The sequence below is a fragment of the Schistocerca piceifrons genome, chromosome 11 (assembly GCF_021461385.2).
Source record: "Schistocerca piceifrons isolate TAMUIC-IGC-003096 chromosome 11, iqSchPice1.1, whole genome shotgun sequence".
NCBI classification, from domain to species: Eukaryota; Metazoa; Arthropoda; class Insecta; order Orthoptera; family Acrididae; genus Schistocerca; species Schistocerca piceifrons.
Window position 1 is genome coordinate 97,931,885 of NC_060148.1, and position 19,897 is coordinate 97,951,781.

Consider the following 19,897-nt stretch of genomic DNA (forward strand, 5'->3'; position numbering starts at 1 on the left):
TTAAATACGCCAGCTTTGATAGCAACAGGGCACTCGCACTCGCAGTTAGACTTGCAGTTAGATGTGTACTGGGTCGCTGCATAACTCTCACGTCGGTGATCGACATGTTAATCTTTATCAAGGAGATGTTGCAGTAAGGGCGGCCCATCCGGCAGCAGACGTGAGGGGACAGTACCAGCTCTGGTCCTCTCTGCTGCCACTGTCAGTCATCGACCCAGGATTAGCAGACATCGCGGCAGACTCGCTAGCCGCCAATGCTGACCACATCAGAGAGCCGTCGCCGAGATCGTGCGGGGCCTAGGCTCTGTGCATCTGACATCACAACCGGGTGAGCCAACGACGCTGGGGGACTGCAGCCTGTTCCGCCCGTCCACCGCGGACGAGCCACCAGGAGGAGCAGGGAAGGAGATGGGGTGGGATAGAGTACACTCCGCACTACGAGAACGCTTCTGGTGCCGACAGCGCCGGGGACTCCAACCCAAAGCCTCTACATGCAGCAGCCTGCTGTCTGCCGCGAGCTGGCTGACCAGAGGGGCGCCAGCAACCACGCGCCGCCGAAGTGAGGATATTTCTCCGCTACGTCACTGCACGCAGCGCTGCACTAGCAAGACTGGTGCGGCCCGGATCTGGTGTCATCGCTACGAGTCAGCGAGGACTCGGGGAAGGTCGCTGATATCACCAAGCCACATTGTACCGGCACGAATTAATAATGTTTCTTTGGCGTTTCTGATGCTTTTACAGCCATTTCCTAGCATCCTGACAGTTGGAGAGGTCACCGCTCGGCCATCCAGTCCACTGTAGGCGACCGGGACCACCGGTTGTAGGGAACTGATGACCACAGATGTTAAGTCCCATAGTGCTCAGAGCTATTTGAACCATTTTTCGATTCCTTGCAGGGACTCAGTCCTCATCGAGACCCCTTCTTTCGCACAGATCTCCTCCGTAAACTACTGCACATTATGTTTGGCCCCCACACATCCCTGACACCCTTCCTCTCCTCTTCTTCTCCCTGTCAGCCACAGCCTCCCAATCGTCCCCCCACCTACACCCCACGTCCCCAGCTGTCCCCATTGCAAGGTCTCCCACTTTCTTAAAAACTGCCCCAGTCTAGCCACCCCTCCTTCCCGTAACACCTGCAACACCCCCATCCCACCTACTGCCACATGTGTAAAGCTAAACCCCCTCATACCACCCTGAGGTTACTGTCCCTGTTTGTCCTATTGTCCCCCATCCATCCCAACAATTCCCATGTTGACCACACCTTCTGCACCTTTGTAATAGCCATCAACATAAACATCAATAGCTGCTCCCCTGCCGCCCTTCAGTAGTGACATCAGTTCCTCTCCACTCCAATCACAGCAGAAGACATTAAACTTCTCTGGTCCAAATGCAACAAGGCCCACTGTCTCATGACTGTGTCATCTACTGCCACCTTTAGAAAGCCCCATCTCCTTCTTGACTGTCCTTGCCCATTTCTATAACGTCATCCTCTCTACCCCCATCCTTTTATTCCACAAACCCAACAAACCACCTTCCGTCGCCTCTTCCTATCGTCCCATCTGCCTCACCTCCATCTTCAGTAAGATCTTCGAATCGATCCTCTCCTGTCATATCTGTCAGCACCTTAATCAACACCACCTCCTCCCCCTTACCCAGTGTGGCTTCCAACACTGCTTCTCAGCAGAAAACCAACTCCTTAACGTAGTTCACCTTCATTTCCACTAGCTTAACTCCGTTTGCTCCACCATTTTTTTTCCTTCGACCTCCAAAATTCCTATGGCCATGTATGGCATCCCGGTCTCCTCCACCTACACCTACCTACACCCTGCCTATCAATTTTGTACATCTGATCGCTTCCTTCCTCTCACGATGTCCTTCCTATGTCATCCTCCACAACACCAACCTTTTATCCCATTGCTGCTGTGCCCCAGGGTCCATCCTCTCCCCTATCCTCTATCTCCTGTACACTGCTGATATGCCCAAGCATTCCCCACCTGTCCACCTTCTCCAATATGCTGATTACACCTTCAATGGTCTCAACACACCCTCCAAAACCACCTTGACCTGTTCACCACTTGGTGTAACCAGTGGTCCCTTCATCTCAACCACTCCAAAACCCAGGCAATCATCATAGATCGCACCACCTGCTTCTTCCATGACTTCTACCTCACCCTTTATGGTCGTCTCATCCAGCTCACCCCCACCCTGAGATACCTTGGCCTCACCCTCAACCCTCACATCGCCTGGACCCCTCACCTCTTGACCATCCAGCAGAAAGCCCATTCACGCCTCCCCCTCCTGAAACTCCTGTCTGGCCGGACATGGGGTTACATCCTTCCAACATCCTCCACACCTACAAATCCCTCATCTGTCCTATCCTTTGTTATGCCAATGTTGCCTGGATCTCCGCACCCACCAGCTTTTACAAGACCCTCCTAATCTTCAAATGGCATGTGCTGTGCCTTACCCTCCATATCCGCCTTCCTTCCACCACACACCTCCTGTACGACCTCATCCCCTTCCCCCACCTCCTCCTTTTCCTCCAACATATCTGCATCCTTTACACTGTCTGCAGGCTAGATCCTCCCCACCCCCTGGTTTCCATAATTTGCCTGGTGCCATTTAATCTAGTGTGTGTTTTTTGATTTTTTGTTTCTATATTCCGCCATGTTTCCTTCGTTATATTGTTTTACATGTCCTCCTGCTTAAGCTGCTGCCAGCCTGTCCCTAATCGTGAATGGAAATTACAATAAAGGAAAAAGAAACTATTGAAAACTGTAAGGCCAGATCCCCCCCAGCACACACACAAACACATCTCTCTAACTCACTGTCCCCGTCCGACCTATTTACGATCCCACCCCTCCTGGAAACAGCCTTTGCCCTCTCCCCACAGTCGAGGACATCGTTAGATTCGTAACCATCATCCTCCAAAATATCCGCCATTTTCAACGCCCCCGTACCATCCAACAGATCTCCCTATCTGCCGTTCAATCTTTCACCCTAACACCTTCGCCACCTACTCCCATAACCAAGCCCATTTTACCTTCTCCCATCTCGACACCCTAGTTTAAGCCCCACCATGGCGCGGCAGCCTCGTATCTTGTTCAATAACATCTGTTCTCTACCTACCAACAAACAACTCTTCATGCACATCCTTACAACCCACCGTGTGGATGCCTCCCTCCTCAATGAAACATTTCTCCAGCCCCCATGTATCATCAGCACATCACCATACCCCCTTCAACAATCCAATAATCCCCACCTGATTGCGCATGGTGGAGTTGCCATCGGCTGCCTTCACCAGACCTCTGTTGGGCTCCAAAAACTCCTTCCTGAGCCCACTGAACACCTTATCCTCAGCTTCTTGTTCTCTGGCCTTACCATAAACAGCACCACCATCTATGTCCGTGCCACTGCCCTCATCCTGTTTGACTTCCTTTGCCACATTGACCACACCTTCTCCTCCTATGTGATTGCCACTGACCTAAACATCCACCGTCGTACTGATGCACAGCTACAATGGTGACATCGGTTCCTCGCCTCACTGCAAGATGAGCTCCTCCACTAACCCGCCACACCTGCCCTGATTCCAATACCACTCACGATGTAGTCCTGGCCTCCAGTGACCTCCTTCGACACATTATGGCGAACGTACTAGACCCCACTGGTAGCGACCATCTCTGTGTCCTCCTTACCGTGACAGACCGACAGAACCCATGCCTCACTCCTCACACCAATCCTCCCCCAAATTTCGTCCATAACTACTCCCGTGCTGACTGGAATGGCTACTGGGCAGCACTAGATACCCAGGTCAGTGGCCATCTTCTGACCATCCAGCATCTGGATGATATCAGCATGCTGCCTCCTTTCTCCAACAGGCCCTGTCTGAGGCCATTGAGGCTCACATCCCCACTTCCACCATTTGCACACACCACCACACTTTACCCCCACATGCCATCCTCCTTTGTGAATCCCATCATCTCCACCATGCCTTTCTCCACACACAGGACCAGGATACACTCCGATGCCACCGAAAACTCCAAAGACATGCCCGTAATTTCCTCGCAGCCAAAAAACGCTGAGACTCTCGCCAGGCTTGCACCTGCCTAAATGATACCCTAACTATAAACTCATCCAAGTACTGGTCAGCCTTCCATCACCTTACTGTATCTCAACCCTCCCCACAGTATCCTCTCCTCCATTGAACCTGATTTATTTTCAAAGAATATCCATAAGAATTTATTTTATTTACTAGCGATTCATGAAGAACATTAACACATTTAATCGGACTATGGAAGCGTGAAAGTAACTGAAAAAACAAATTAAAAATTTTATTTTCAATAAATGGAAATTTTATTCCTAAAAGCCCTTTTTTTAAACAGATTTAAAATTATAATCAGAAAGCACCCTGTAAATATCAAGTTACAATCTGTTCGGAGGCAGAAATAACAATTTTTTTTTTTTTTTTTTTTTTGTGGTATGAGCTTTTGGGCTGAGAACCTTGCCACTTCCTTTTAACATTGCTGTAGACACGACCGCTCACAACACCTCTTAAAGACTACACTGGTGCAAATCTGCAACACACCAGATTACCCTGAATTAAAATTTTTAACAACTCACACAAACACATAAACTATGCGCCCTGTAAGAGGGTTGTAAATGGTACAAAACACTCACATTAAAAATTATTTGCCACCGAAAGTGTAACTTGTTTTAAAAGAACCCTTACGGTGGAAGGGTGGCAACTTTATATGATTAATTGACCATTTAAATAAAATCCATGAAATGCAATTTTATATAAAATGTACCAACATGCTCTACATTACACATATACCACCTCGCAAGATGATAGACAAGATAAAAACATATTTCAGGAATTCGGCCTTTACACCTTAAGCAATAAATTCATTAACACCGAATCCAACAAACATGACATAGGCAGCTATTAATGTATGGCAGATTGACAGGGGGATTACTGAACAACCTGAACTGCAGATTGCTCTAAGTTGCCCCCACTCCACAAGGGAAAATGGACCACCCAATTCATAAATAACCAATTTCCCACGGGTGGGCAAGCGGAGAAGAATGGTGGGATGACTACAAAACAAAGCAGCTGGTGACCTCACCAAGAAAACTAGTATAATTTAACAAGTAAATGAAACAACATATCTCCAATCACTTAATTTCTAATAAACTGTGATTTCCGGCAAAGACCTGGCGCAGCACCTCCAACGCTATCACTTATCAATGTCAGTGAAAATCTGAGTAGGGCAATGTAACAGATGAGATCATTAATGTAAACAAAAAAAAAAAAAACAATGGACACAAGATGGAACCTTTAACACCACATGTAATTAATTCCCAATCGGATGAAGGCTGCCTGCTTAGGTTTTTCACAACAACACCCTTTGTTTCCTGTTAGATAAGAGACAAACAATTTCATAGCACTGCCAGTGACACCATACTATTGTAACTTACTTAAGAGAATGATGTGGTTCACACAGTCAAAGGCTTTTGACAGGAACAGAAAATGCCAGTAGCCTCTAATAGCTTTCACTATATCAGAACATTTAAGTAACACACACTGTGACTTTGACAGTATATTATTTGCAGTCAGGTGCTTGAGGATTACAGAAACAACTTAAGATAGAACTCAACTCGCACGAGCACTCTTTGATTAACTTCAAAAAAGTGGTTCAAATGTCTTTGAGCACTATGGGACTTAACATCTTAGGCCATCAGTCCCCTAGAACTTAGAACTACTTAAACCTAACTAAACTAAGGACATCACACACATCCATGCCGGAGGCAGGATTTGAACCTGTGACAGTAGCAGTCCCACGGTTCTGGACTGCAGCGCCTAGAACCGCATGGCCACCGCGGCCGGCCTGATTAACTTCTTTTGATATATTATCATACCCACTAGAATACTTACATTTGAAGGACTTTATGATGGATGCTACTTCTCTGGGAGACCTGAGCACCATTTCTATTTTAGTGAAGTTATTTTTAAAGACTTGTCTTGGATACGCAATTGCACTGCTCACCGAACCTGATGACACCAAGCTGTCTGTAACAGAAATGAAGTACTTGTTTAAGAGGTTTGCAACACTACATGCACTTGTTACTGAAGTCTCATTTATTTTTACAGCTATCTGTTCCCCTTCCTTTTTGGCCCCACCTGTCTGTCTTCACTATATCCCATACAGTTTTTGGTTTGTTGTTCGATGTAATTATGTTTTTCTCATAATAAACCTGCTTCGATTTCTGGATTACTTGCTTCAATATTTTGCAGTACTCTTCGTAATACATTACAGTGTTAACATCAGAGTTGTTCCTAGATGGTAGATACAGTCTCCTTTTTGTCTCTCATGATATCTTTATTCCTTGTGTAATATTTGGTTTATTGTTTGACTTCTGTGTGATTTGAGTTACCTTTAGAGAACAACAATTTTCAAAAGTGGAGGTAATTTTATTAGCGAATGCTTTGTATTTTCCATTTGAGTCAGAAGTGTTGTAAGCATATATCCAGTTCATGTTTTTGAGCAATATAAAAATTTTTACTTATGTATTATCCTCCTGTACTCAGATTTAATAGATTTTTTTATCCTGAGAAGTTTTAAAATATAACACAAGACGCTGCATGTCATGGTCAGATAGCCCATTTACTATTGGTTTTGTGATATGCCTTTTTTCCTCTTGATTTGTATACAAAGATATTATGAATGGCAATCTTTGAGCATTTAAATATCCTAGCTGCAAAGTTCACAGTGGGAACTAAATTGAAAGATAGTGTTACTGAGTGCCATAATTGTTCTCTGACAAGAGCTTTTCAATAAACTTACATTAATATCACCAGTAACCACTATATCCATTTTTTTTTTTTTTTTACTGTGAGAAGGGACAATAGAGCTTTCATAATTCTTTAGAAGAGGTTAAAATTTCCTGAAGGTGATCTGTAAATACCTCTATTATAAAGGACTTATTATGAAACACTAATTCTGTTGCACAAGCTTCTAAGTGCCACTCTGATCAAAATTTATTAATATCAATATTCTTGAAATCAAAACTGTTTCTGACATACTGGCAACTCCTCCATTGTCTATGTTATCTCTACAGAAGTAACAAGCTATCTTTAATCCTGCAACATTTAACATATATAGAACAGTGGTCACTTAACAGACTGAACAGGAACCTGGAGAGTCCCCAACATGACACAAGGCCAAAAAAAGTTAGAATATTAGTTCCCCATACAACTAAACTGTATAGTAATGGTGAAACTGTAAGGGAGTCGAGCTGAAATACCATATCCTGAAAAGTAAAAAATATTCAAGAACTAAAAAAATAATTTAAAAAACTTGATCATTTCAAACAAACCTTTACTGCTGTATAATATAGGACTTCCTTGAATGTGATTTCTTGTGAATTATACTAAACATATTTTGGGTTGGCATACAAAACTAAACGGTTTCATTAGAAATAAAAATGTTTGATTATGACCAGCATTACTACTCGAACTTACTCTTGCCCTTTTAGCATTATGAATTCATGTTTCATATATTTTCAGTGTGGTGTAAACTACATGAAACAATGTTCTTTTATCATCTGTTTGAGTTTTATCATATGCTGTTGTACAATGGATGACAGGGGTCACTTGAGATAGAATATGATACCACCTTGGAATTACAACAAAGTATCTGTACCTCTCTTACTTTCCTTTTTTCACCATCAGTCAACAGTCCAATTGAGCCCCTTGGTACTGCGAACTGTATAGTCATGTTCTCCGCCTGTAAATTGCAACAAATGTTTAACATTCCTTCAAATAACAAAATTTGGAAATAGGTTATGAACAAAGACACAGAACATGGTGAGAAACAGTCCACATTGAGCCACAGACTTGTTTAACTTAAACAGTTGTATCAACACAGCGTAGAATATTAAACCTTATCTGGATGAAACAAGAGCAGCAACAGCACATATTTGTGAGGGGTTTTCGGAGGTTTTGCTACAACACAACCTGCACTGAGTTAATGCAGTTATCAGCTGTGTAAGCAAAGTCCTGAGGGCAATTGCTTTTGACTGAAACGAAGACTTACATCCAAGCCATGCCTGTTGCTCCAGTTGGGAGATAGGAATAAGCTAATTAGTGCCTGCACCTGGGCAGGAGGGAGAAGGGCAGATTATCTGAGCATCTTACAGGTAGTGTAAGAAGGAACATATTTAAGATGGAGTGAGATTACAGAGAGACAGTCGAATCAAATTAGAAATGAAAAGGACCAAAACTTTTCTTTACTGCTTACTCAATATACAGATTGGTCCGCCACTCGTGGTCTCGCGGTAGCGTTCTCGCTTCCCGAGCACGGGATCCCAGGTTCGATTCCCGGCGGGGTCAGGGATTTTTCCTGCCTCGAGATGACTGGGTGTTGTTGTGTCATCTTCATCATCATCTTTCATCCCCATTACGGTCGGAGGAAGGCAACGGCAAACTACCTCCATTAGGACCTTGCCTAGTAAGGCGGTGCGGGTCTCCCGCATCGTTCCCCTACGCTCTGCAAAGAAGCATGGGACTTCATTTCCATTCCAATATACGGATTGAATAACGTTGGGGATAGGCTACAACCCTGCCTCAATCCCTTCCCATCCACTGCTTCCCTTTGATGTCCCTCTACTCTTATAACTGCCATCTGGTTTCTGTACAAATTGAAAATAGCCTTTCGCTCCCTGTATTTTACCCCTGCTACCTTTAGAATTTGAAAGAGAGTATTCCAGTCAACATTGTCAAAACCTTTCTCTAAGTCTACAAATGCTAGAAACCTAGGTTTGCCTTTCCTTAATCTTTCTTCTAAGATAAGTTGTAAGGTCAGTATTGCTATACATGTTCCAACATTTCTACGGATTTTCCCCGAGGTTGGCTTCTATCAGTTTTTCCATTCGTCTGTAAAGAATACAAGTGAGTATTTTGCAGCTGTGACTTATTAAACTGATAGTCCGGTAATTTTCACTTTTGTGAACACCTGCTTTCTTTCGGATTGGAATTATTATATTCTTCTTGAAGTCTGAGGGTATTTCGCCTGTTTCATACATCTTGCTCACCAGATGGTATAGTTTTGTAAGGACTGGCTCTCCAAAGGCTATCAGTAGCTCTAATGGAATGTTTTCTACTCCCGGGGACTTGTTTCGACTCAGGTCTTTCAGTGCTCAGTCAAACTCTTTACACAATATTGTATCACCCATTTCATCTTCATCTACGTCCTCTTCCATTTCCATAATATCGTCCTCCAGTACATTGCCCTTGTATAGACCGTCTAGATACTCCTTCCACCTTTCTGCTTTCCCTTCTGTGCTTAGAATATTGTCCTCAAGTACATCGCCCTTGTATAGACCCGCTATATATTCCTTCCACCTTTCTGATTTCCCTTCTTTGCTTAGAATTGGGATTCCATCTGAGTTCTTGATATTCATACAAGTGGCTCTCTTTTCTCCAAAGGTCTCTTTAATTTTCCTGTAGGCAGTATCTATCGTACCCGTAGTGAGATAAGCCTCTGCATCCTTAAATTTGCCTTTACCCATCCCTGCTTAGCCATTTTGCACTTCCTGTCGATCTCATTTTTGAGACGTTTGTATTCCTTTTTACCTGCTTCATTTACTGCATTTTTATATTTTCTCCTTTCATTGATTAAATTCAATATTTCTTCTGTTACCCAAGGATTTCAATTAGTCCTTATCTTTTTACCTACTTGATCCTCTGCTGCCTTCACTACTTAATCCCTCAGAGCTACCCATTCTTCTTCTACTGTATTTATTTCCCTCATTCCTGTAAATTGTTCCCTTATGCTCTCCCTGAAACTCTGTACAACCTCTGGTTCTTTCAGTTTATCCAGATCCCATCTCCTTAAATTCCTACCTCTTTGCAGTTTCTTCAGGTTTAATCTACAATTCTTCCATCTATACAACCTTCTTTCATGATTCTTGAACCATGTGTTAGCTATGATTAAGTTATGCTCTGTGCAAAATTCTACCAGACGGCCTCCTCTTTCATTTCTTAGTCCCAATCCATATTCACCTACTATGTTTCCTTCCATACCTTTTCCTACTCTCGAATTCCAGTCACCAATGACTATTAAATTTTCGTCTCCCTTCACTACCCGAATAATTTCTTTTATCTCATCATACATTTCATCAATTTCTTCATCATCTGCTGAGCTAGTTGGCATATAAACTTGTACTACTGTAGTAGGCATGGGCTTCGTGTCTATCTTGACCACAATAATGCGTTCACTATGCTGTTTGTAGTACCTTACCTGCACTCCTATTTTCCTATTCATTATTAAAGCTACTCCTGCATTACCCCTATTTGATTTTGTATTTATGATCCTGTATTCGCCTGACCAAAAGTCTTGTTTCTCCTGCCACCGAACTTCACTAATTCCCACTATATCTAACTTTAACCTATCCATTTCCCTTTTAAAATTTTCTAACCTACCTGCCCAATTAAGGGATCTGACATTCCACTCTCTGATCCGTAGAACGTCAGTTTTCTTTCTCCTCATAATGATGTCTTCATGAGTAGTCCACGCCAGGAGGTCCGAATGGGGGACTATTTTACCTCCGGAATATTTAACCAAAAGGATGCCATCATCATTTAATCATACAGTAAAGCTGCATGCCCTCGGGAAAAATTACGGCTGTAATTTCCCCTTACTTCAGCTGTTTGCAGTGCCAGCACAGCAAGGCCATTTTGGTTAGTGTTACAAGGCCAAATCTATCAATCATCCAGAGTCTTGCCCCTGCAACTACTAAAAATGATGCTGCCCCTCTTCAGGAACCATACGTTTGTCTGGCCTCTCAACAGATACCCCTCTGTTGTGGTTGCACCTATGGTACGGCCATCTGTATCGCTGAGGCACACAAACCTCTCCACCAACAGCAAGATCCATGGTTCATGTTTGATTTCATGGCTATTATTTATTTCAATTTATCTGCTTTCCTTTCCCGAGTTTCCTCAGCTGCCATATGTGGCACAGCTGTTTATGCAAGAATGATGGATTTCCATTTCCTTACAATGCGAATGAAGGTGGAAAATATACTGCTTAAATTAAACAAACTAAAAAATATATAGAAATTCCATGTAACTGCAAAAGAATGAAATACAACATAACTGGAGCTTCAGTAGTTATGTGAGGCTATTTGTCTGTATGGAGGCTGAGAAGCTGGAAGGCAGCATTGAAGTGCAGGAAGGCTTGCTGAGGTCCAAATAATAATATTATTTTCAGTGTGTGGAAATTTAATTATGAACGACATTTTAGTTAATTAATTTTCACAAATAATAAAATGTTTACTGATAGAGTGAAATGAGGGCTTTCAAATAATTTATGTCATTCTGCAAATAAACAATTGTTAGCTCACAATATGTTCCGGAGCATATGGCTTCTGAATAAAGCAAATTACAGATTTCTCTTAAAAGAACACATACAATGTTTACATTAGCAGAACTCAGTTAAACTGACAGATAATGAATTTTACTGAAACATCACTTAAACAGGAATTTTGGTGCTTTGTGCAAATGTGGTACATCCACAACCAGTAGAATATAAAAAAAAGAAATAAGAAAGTTATCTAAGTAGTAGATTTATACAAAATGCAGTTACTCCAACTTTACAAGTATCAAGTTCGTCAACTGTAAAATAGAAGTACGTATTCTACTGTTCCCGCCTTATAAAAGTGAGTCTACAGTTCTCAAATCCAAAATGGTGCATGCATGTCAATCAGTGTTTCTGAAGCTACTGTTGATTGCTTTAGCACTGCAGATAAATCTAGCTACATTATGAAAACCTACCAAATTTGGGATAGCTTTAACCCAGCACACAGCTGCAAGATCATGAAGGGAACATGGCATTTAAAAAAATGCTGTAAAATAATAATAGAGTACTTGTGTACGTAGTACACAGAGCTACAAAAGCAAACTTAAGAGAGTGCCATACAAGGGCAGTCAAATATGAAAAATGTAAGGAAACTACTCATTAACACTGAAGTACTTGCCATAGTTGTTAACACATTTATTCCACTGTAATTGCCTTACAATGGTCAACGCCATTGTGGAAAAATGTTGCCAGACACACACCTCTTTATCTGAAGCAAAGGGACAGCCATGAATGTCTTTCTTCAGCACTTTAAAAATATGGAAACCACATGGAGAGAGATTGGGACTTTATGGAGGATATGTGTTTCCCAGCAAAACTGCTGCAACATACTCTATACAGTCCTGGCAGGCATTTTACTGGCAGGTTGCTTAAACTATGATGCAGAGTTTTGTCTGGGAAGCTTTCACACAACCTCCATACAGTCCCAATCTCTCCTCATGTGATTTCCATATTTTTGGAGCCCTAAAGAACCATTCTTGGTCATTCGTTTGGTTCACACAAAGAGTTCGTAGTACACCACAAACATTTTTTCATGAAGCGATTGACCATCTTGTCTCACAGGGGCATAAATGTATTCACAGCTATGGTGATTAGTTTTGAAATACTAAACAGTTAACCTCCTTTTTTCCATCAATCTTGTTTTATGGAGTTTTCATCTTTTGTACTCTTTCTGAAGTTTTGCATCAGTGTAACCATATATATTACAACAAAAAAAGATGAATGTGACAGGGATCAGATCCCATACAGAGCCAATCACAAAATATTCTGATTTCATTCATCACTTTCAAATTATTGTTTAATTCTGGTATGTTAACGCAATGCTAAATCTATAGTGGCACATAAATGATTAGGTTGGGATTTCTTAATTAATCCATACTAAGATAGATTTTTGCATGTGAGCAGTGCAAACTTTCCCCTCTGCCTCCAACCCCTCCACCACACAAAAATTCATAAGACCTATTTTGTATATCAGTTTCTTGGAGTGGCAGCGGCAGTGTGCGTAAACACAAACACACATACCTGGCCTCAGCATCTGGCTGCCAAGGCCAGAATGTGAGCAGCAGTGCAAGACGCTAAAAGTCTTCCCTTGGCAGCCAGAGACTGTGGCCGCATCTGCGAATGTTGTGTTTGTGTGTTGTGTTGTGTGCTGTTTAAATCTAATGAAGACCTGTTTAGCTGAAAGCTGTGTTTGACAGTCTTTTTGTTGTGCCTATCTGCGAATCAGCGACTCCACTTTGTGGTGGGTAGCAACTATCCTTTTCATAAAACTGTCTAACACATATCTTCATGTTTCATTGCTGTGACAAGACGAAGCAATCCAGGTACAGTTACTGGCATCACTATTCTAAACCAAACAACTGCTTTGGTTGTTATAACCAGTGCTCGATTTGTGATGGTATGCCATACTGATACCTCTGACAAGCCAAAGTACTGGTACCTCTTCTTTTTTATAAATCAAGCACTGGTCATAACTGTTACTACTTCAACTTGTTTTATTCGAGATCATGTCACATCCAGAAGGTCAAACCAAACTGAACTTATCTAGTAGGAACTGTTGTAAATAAGTGTTCATTTTCATAGCCCATTATGTACTCTCACAGACTGATCAATCTGAAGTTACAAGCAGAGGAGAGGTGATGCGTGGAATGAATCAAAGAAAAAGAACTGAAGACATGCCAAATAAGAAGCTGTGTATCACTGGCCGAATGTGTTACAATTAGCTCATTATACCTTCTTTTAAATATATTCACAGTGAATCTTTGATGAGGCTCCAGTTGCACTCTGGCACAAATTTTCACATGTCACTAATATACCTAATACAGCTGATGTCTAATAGTTCACAGTAAGCAAACAAATTTTGAATAATTTAATATATTATAACAACATTCCATGCAGAACCAATCACAACACAGATTCATGATTCTGTAATTACTTTCTGTGGGTGGGGACGGGAGCAGGGATTGTGAACAACACATGGGTCAATACAACATATATAAAAGACGTACCGGTAACTCCTTTTGCAATAAACAAATTTATTTTACTGCTGTTGTTTTTAACATGTCATACTAAAAAATCACATTCACTGCAACAGTAACTCCAACACAAGAGATACACGTGTCATCCACTGCAGTAAACATTTTATGACATGGGTTTTCACAGTGGAATGTAAACCATTTCATTTTCTTAAAGTGTATCTATGATACTACTACAGACAGTGATATAACATTATTAATATATTACCAGACACATTAATTTGACACAGATGGTAAAATAAAAATAATGATCTTGGGTACTGGCTGTTGCCTATCTCTAGTAACCATCCCAGAAAATATAGGGTGTTGGCAGAGAACGTTTGGTTGTGCAATCCTGTAGTCACTCTGTTGTGGTACTGGATTTGCAATGTGTTTCTGAAAATACATCAGAGATATATTGAATGAATTATTGCATATTTTAAGATAGAACCTGGCAGTAACGGAAAGAACAAACGTGAGTAGAATAACATCATTACATGTCAAATTAGAATAACAGCAATACATGTCAAATTAGAAAAGAATTATGTATGTACTGATCAGCAATATGAATTTTGTATGTAGAATACACCACTCTGTGGCCAATTAGGTGCAAATCATTTTCAAAAAACTCCTACATTTAACTACATATTAAGTTGTTAAATGGTGGCACATTTAGTCAGCTAATTTGATCATGTATTGCATTCACACTGCAACTGGACAGCTGAAGATAGTGATGCTACGGATTTACCGACACTCATTATATAGGTACGTGTTCTAATATCACCTTCACATTATATACATTTACTAACATTTCTTGACATAAATAAACCATCACAATTTCAAAAGAATAGAAATTTATTCTACTCATTCATCATCCGACCAAGAAGGTGAAAAAGAATAGAAATTTCTTCTACTCAACCACCAAGGAAGTGAACCTACAGGGAGTAAGTGAAGGTAAACATTAACAAAAGACAACCAAACATTGTTTAAGCTGTACACTATATTAACAAGAAACTATCACAATACTGCTTAATGCTAGTTCTTTTTATGCCAGTTAAATGTGTTCTAGTGAATTAGAAAGAAAGCTGCTGCTACTTCAGTTACATTAGTTACCTTCAGGATGCCTTATAAGAAACATGATATTTAGTTCATTAATCAAGTATTTTTTAGAAAATACAGTAACCTACATATGTAATTACATAGGACAGTTTACAGCACACTACCTGCCATCCACCTAAAGTAGGAATGAAATCCTTGCACTAAGATAATCAATGGAAGGAGTCACTACTGACGCATTTTTTAAATTTTCCTTTGAATTTCCTGAGATAACTAATTTCTTGTTGTATGTTAGATGGGAGCTTCTCAAATATCCTCATACCATAATACATAACTTTGTTAAATCTTAGTTAAGGATGCAAAGTTTACGCAAAAGTTATATTTCTGTCTTGTATTGATAGTGCAGATCAAATTTCAGCATGAAATGATTTTTTCACAACCACATTACGCCTTGATTAAAGTAACTGTGATTGTGGGAGTGACTAAGAGTCAGCCAACTGCTGTTCTTTCTTGACACCTATGTGCCCACTATAATGACTGATTTTTAGGTACCACACAGCTTTCTCAGCTGCAGTACAATCCCCACTGATGTACTTCCCACTGCTGCTGACAATGACAACAATAAATCTGAATGTATGTTTTGCTCTATTTGCATTGCATGCGCAGCTCTTGCTCATTTCATGTGGAACGATGTAAATAATGAATGACCCTTCACCACCATAGCTGTCTGCCACCCATGAGGTTATTTGAATCAAAATTTAGAAGAAAACATAACAATTGTTTATCACTAAGTCTGCCAAAGGTTCACCAAAGCGTTCAACAACAACCACAAAAGTTTTCTTATATAATTCACTAGTATAACCTGAGAGGGGACGACAGAAGCGTCCGATCCCACGCGTCGGCTTTGACCGTGACGTACGGGTGTTGTCGTGTGACGTCATGACGGCGCGGAGTTTGCCTTGTGAGTGTGGCGTGTTTGTAGATGTCGTCGTGTTGTGGTTTGTTGTGCTCTCTTGTGGTGTGTTCAGGGTTTTCGTTTGTGTGCTATAATGGGCGCAGTTTGCTTTTGCTCATTATCCAGAATTGTTCGAGTGTCGGCTGTGTTTGTAGTGGAATTCGTTTCATTGAGTTAACGATTTTGTGTTAAGCTTAATATAGTGTTGTTTATCGTAGATAGTGTGGTAATTTTAGTAAAATTAATCAGTTGTTGTTTTTTGTTCAGGAATTGATATGACGGATGCCACCACAACAGTAGTAAGTTGCATACAACACAGCTATGAAACTAAATCTGCCGTTTATAACGTTCATGAGTACAACACTTCACGTGCAGCTTTAGTACATACGTCACAGTCTAAACAGATCCTATACATTTATATGCTATGGGAAAATACGATATTCTAGCCACAATCATTTTAACCGATCAGCCTGTTTGTATCCCAGAATCCGAATGTACATTACATTTCCTGTTTTCTCTCTAACAATTTTGTGTTCCGCTTTTCGTCCCTTAGAACTCACAATACCACAAAGCCCATTACTAAATAGGATCTACTTGCCTGGATTTCCAAAGCTGTGCGCCGTCGACGAAAGAAAAGCTTCCTGTAATTTAAATACTGGAGCGAGGGAAGGCGATAGTACCCTTGGAATTTCATACAAAAAACTAAACTATCATGCAACCATTAAATCAATGAAATTTACAGACTGGGCAGACAAGGAAGATAAACACGAAAATAAAAGAAAGGTGGTTGCTTTACTGTAAACTCGATATTGGTTTAAAACTAAGTTTCCGACTTCTTCGAAAGTCGAAGTTTGGAAATACTACCAGTCTACCCGATTTGACCCTTAGCTTGAGGAGTTGCTTGTTGAGAATTACTGGGAGAGACAGGGATATATGCAAATACGTCAGCCCCATAACGCACTAGCAAACCATATTGCAGTCGATAAGACAATTGTTGGAAGGAGAAGATATATTTCACGTATAGTAAAGCACTGCAGAGATACCGATACTCAATTTGGACTTCTTATATGAGTACGGAATATACAATCCGTACCTTACAAAAATTCTTCATTAATAAAGATAAGTACAACTGGTTACAGCAGAAGTTACCATATCTAAAGAATACCTTACCAAGAAATTTTGTGGGTATGAAATATATTCTTCACAGACAAACCAAGGGCGAAGGTGGTTATTGCTATTTTATTAGCAGTATAGAAATAAATACTTGATATAACTACGGAATTGTTTCTTACTCTCAATATTTTCGTGCTGAACTTGTAAAGTAAAATAAGCAGCGCTTGAATACTTCAGTGTTGCTGGGCGCTGCCAACAGATGTCACTGCGAGGCGCCACCTCAGAAAATATGGCTATCATTTTAGCTCCGTTTGCAATTCGTGACTGGCCGAAAACGAGTCGCATTGTAGCAACTTCACCTAAAAACAAAGCTTACGCACACAATTCTGTGGGAGCTGTGACGTTAGCGTTCTGCAGTTGAGCAGTGCTATCTGTGGTAGAAGCAGTGTTTCATGTTTGGAAGCGTGGTCACTGCATTGGTTTGTTTTCGTAGCAATGACTTGTAACATTTGTGACGGAAATCTTGTTCTCACTGTCATATGCGATTCGGATTGTTATTGAGCATCTTGTCAAAATGCCACGCAAGTGCTGTATGCCCTATTGTAGGGGAAACTACGACAACGGTTTAAAGGTTAGCGTCTTATCATTCCCGTCTGATGAAGCATTAAGATTGAAACGGATCGCTGCAGTTCGTAGGAATGACTGGGGACCCAGTACACAGTTCGTTGTAAGTATCTGTAATTTAAATTTATTTCTATATTGTTACCCTTTTTAATACTGCTATGTCACAGAACTGAATATTCAAATCAATAGCCTATCTATAACGAAGCATAATACTTTTAAGCTCATTTTATGCAGTCCTCAGTTAGATTTCATTTGTCAGTTTACATTCTGCCTTACGTTAACAGTGAAATATATGCTTCTTTTCAGATATGTGAACTGCATTTCACTGCAGACGTCATTGTTAAAATTACCAGTGCTTACGACCCAAAACTGGCAAACTCTTTACAGTTTACAGCACCTTTGGACCGTCCACGTTTAAAGAAACGTTCGTGAAAATTTGTCGTAAAGGGTACTTGTAATCAGTTTACAGATTAAAGTACAGGTTCCTTAATTTTCTTACGATATTGTTAAATATCTAAGATCATTAAACATTGCTATACGAATCTCATGTTTATCTCTCTCTATTTGCAGATGCTGTACCATCAAAGTTGCCAGGAAGACGTACGTATTTATCTTCAAAACAAGCACCAGCTCGAGAAGATCCAGAGGGTCGCGAACGTTTGGGGAACCAAGCACTTGAGAAAGTAATTACTATTAAAAACAGTCTTGATCACAATTTATTTTATAAGGTGACCGGTTTCGACCACTGCTGTGGTCATCTTCAGACCATTGAGTGGAAACCCCTTTCTGTTGGAGAATTGTGATTCTCCAACAGAAAGGGGTTTCCACTCAATGGTCTGAAGATGACCACAGCAGTGGTCGAAACCGGTCACCTTATAAAATAAATTGTGATCAAGACTGTTTTTAATAGTAATTATTTACAATTTTATTGATCACTGCTGTTCCCATAATGCATTCAAAAGTAATACTTGAGAAAGTCATTGAGCAGAGTGTGGAATCACACAAAAAATGATGGAGAAGAGTTCATTTGCTAGTTTAGAAGATTTTAAATCAAAATTATCTGATTGTGAAAAGCACAGTGACTGGGTCACGGGTGTTAAAGGATGCTCCTTATCTAAGTGTTGTGTGTCATGTCGTTATAAATAGATTTAGTGTTAAGTGCATTTGTGAAGGAAGCTGAGCTGAATTGTGCTGGTAAGATTAAATTACCAAACCAAGTAAGTGATACTGGTACAGTTAGCAATATTTTGAAAGAGTTGTATGTGATGTTTCATATAAATGAGGCTCCATTTGAGGCAAGTTTGTCTTGCATTGAAGACATTTTGGAAAACTTGTAAGAAAAATTACCAGAAAGTGAGCATAAAATTAAATTTTTGAAGGAACAAGTTTCGTTTCCAAGATTTAATAGTCCAACACAGATTAGGTACGGGAGTGTTTCAATGATTTTATGGTCAGTCCACATGCATATAGGTTTTTGAGGAGTGCTCGTAATTTTTCCATTTCCAGTCCCAGTACTTTGTCAAAACTTTGCAGTAAAATTCCAACTAACCCAATCATTGAGCATCAGAGTCAGCAGTTTCTCAGTTACATACCACAAAAAGTTGGTGCTTTATCTGTGAATGATAAAACTGTAATGTTGATGGATCAGATTTATTTAAAGTCACAACCTGACTATAAAGGTGGCAATGTTGTAGGTGGTGCTTTTAACACAGATGTGGTTTTGTGTGCAACTAGTGCTTATGTTTTTATGATCCAGAGTATGGATTCAGTGTACAAAGATGTGGTGCATATTCTCCCAGTTCACACAATTCAATTAAACTAGAAGCAGTGGGATTTCAGGTAATAGTAGTAGCTGACAATAATGCTATTAATAAGAAAGCTATTTCGTACTTTTCTTCCCCCCCCCCTCCCTCCTAGTGTACAGATAAAATATGTTCATCCTGAGCAGACTTCTGCAGACCGCCCAATTTACTATTTTGTAGATACTGTACACATTTTAAAATGTAAATGGAACAACTGGGATAATGAAAAGGACCAAATTATATGCTTTCCTTCTTTTAGTGATAGCTTGAAGGGAGGTCTTGCTTCTGTTATAGCACTGAAGGAACTACATTTACTAGAAAAAGGTGAACTATTGCAGTATGGCAGCACTTTAACACTTAAGTCACCATATCCAAATTCTTTTGAATGGCAAAATGTGAAATTAGCATTGCGTA

The 19,897-nt window shown here is 40.5% G+C and overlaps 1 protein-coding gene across 1 annotated transcript; it reads left to right on the forward strand.

Moving 5' to 3' along the window:
* The first annotated feature begins 17,391 nt into the window (after window positions 1-17,391).
* On the forward strand, window positions 17,392-19,601 carry LOC124720194. The gene is made up of 4 exons (XM_047245515.1): window positions 17,392-17,784; window positions 17,988-18,105; window positions 18,252-18,364; window positions 18,658-19,601. Exons 1-4 carry the CDS (start codon window positions 17,632-17,634, stop codon window positions 18,691-18,693), a joined length of 420 nt encoding a protein of 139 aa, XP_047101471.1. The 5' UTR covers window positions 17,392-17,631; the 3' UTR covers window positions 18,694-19,601.
* Window positions 19,602-19,897: the final 296 nt, after the last annotated feature.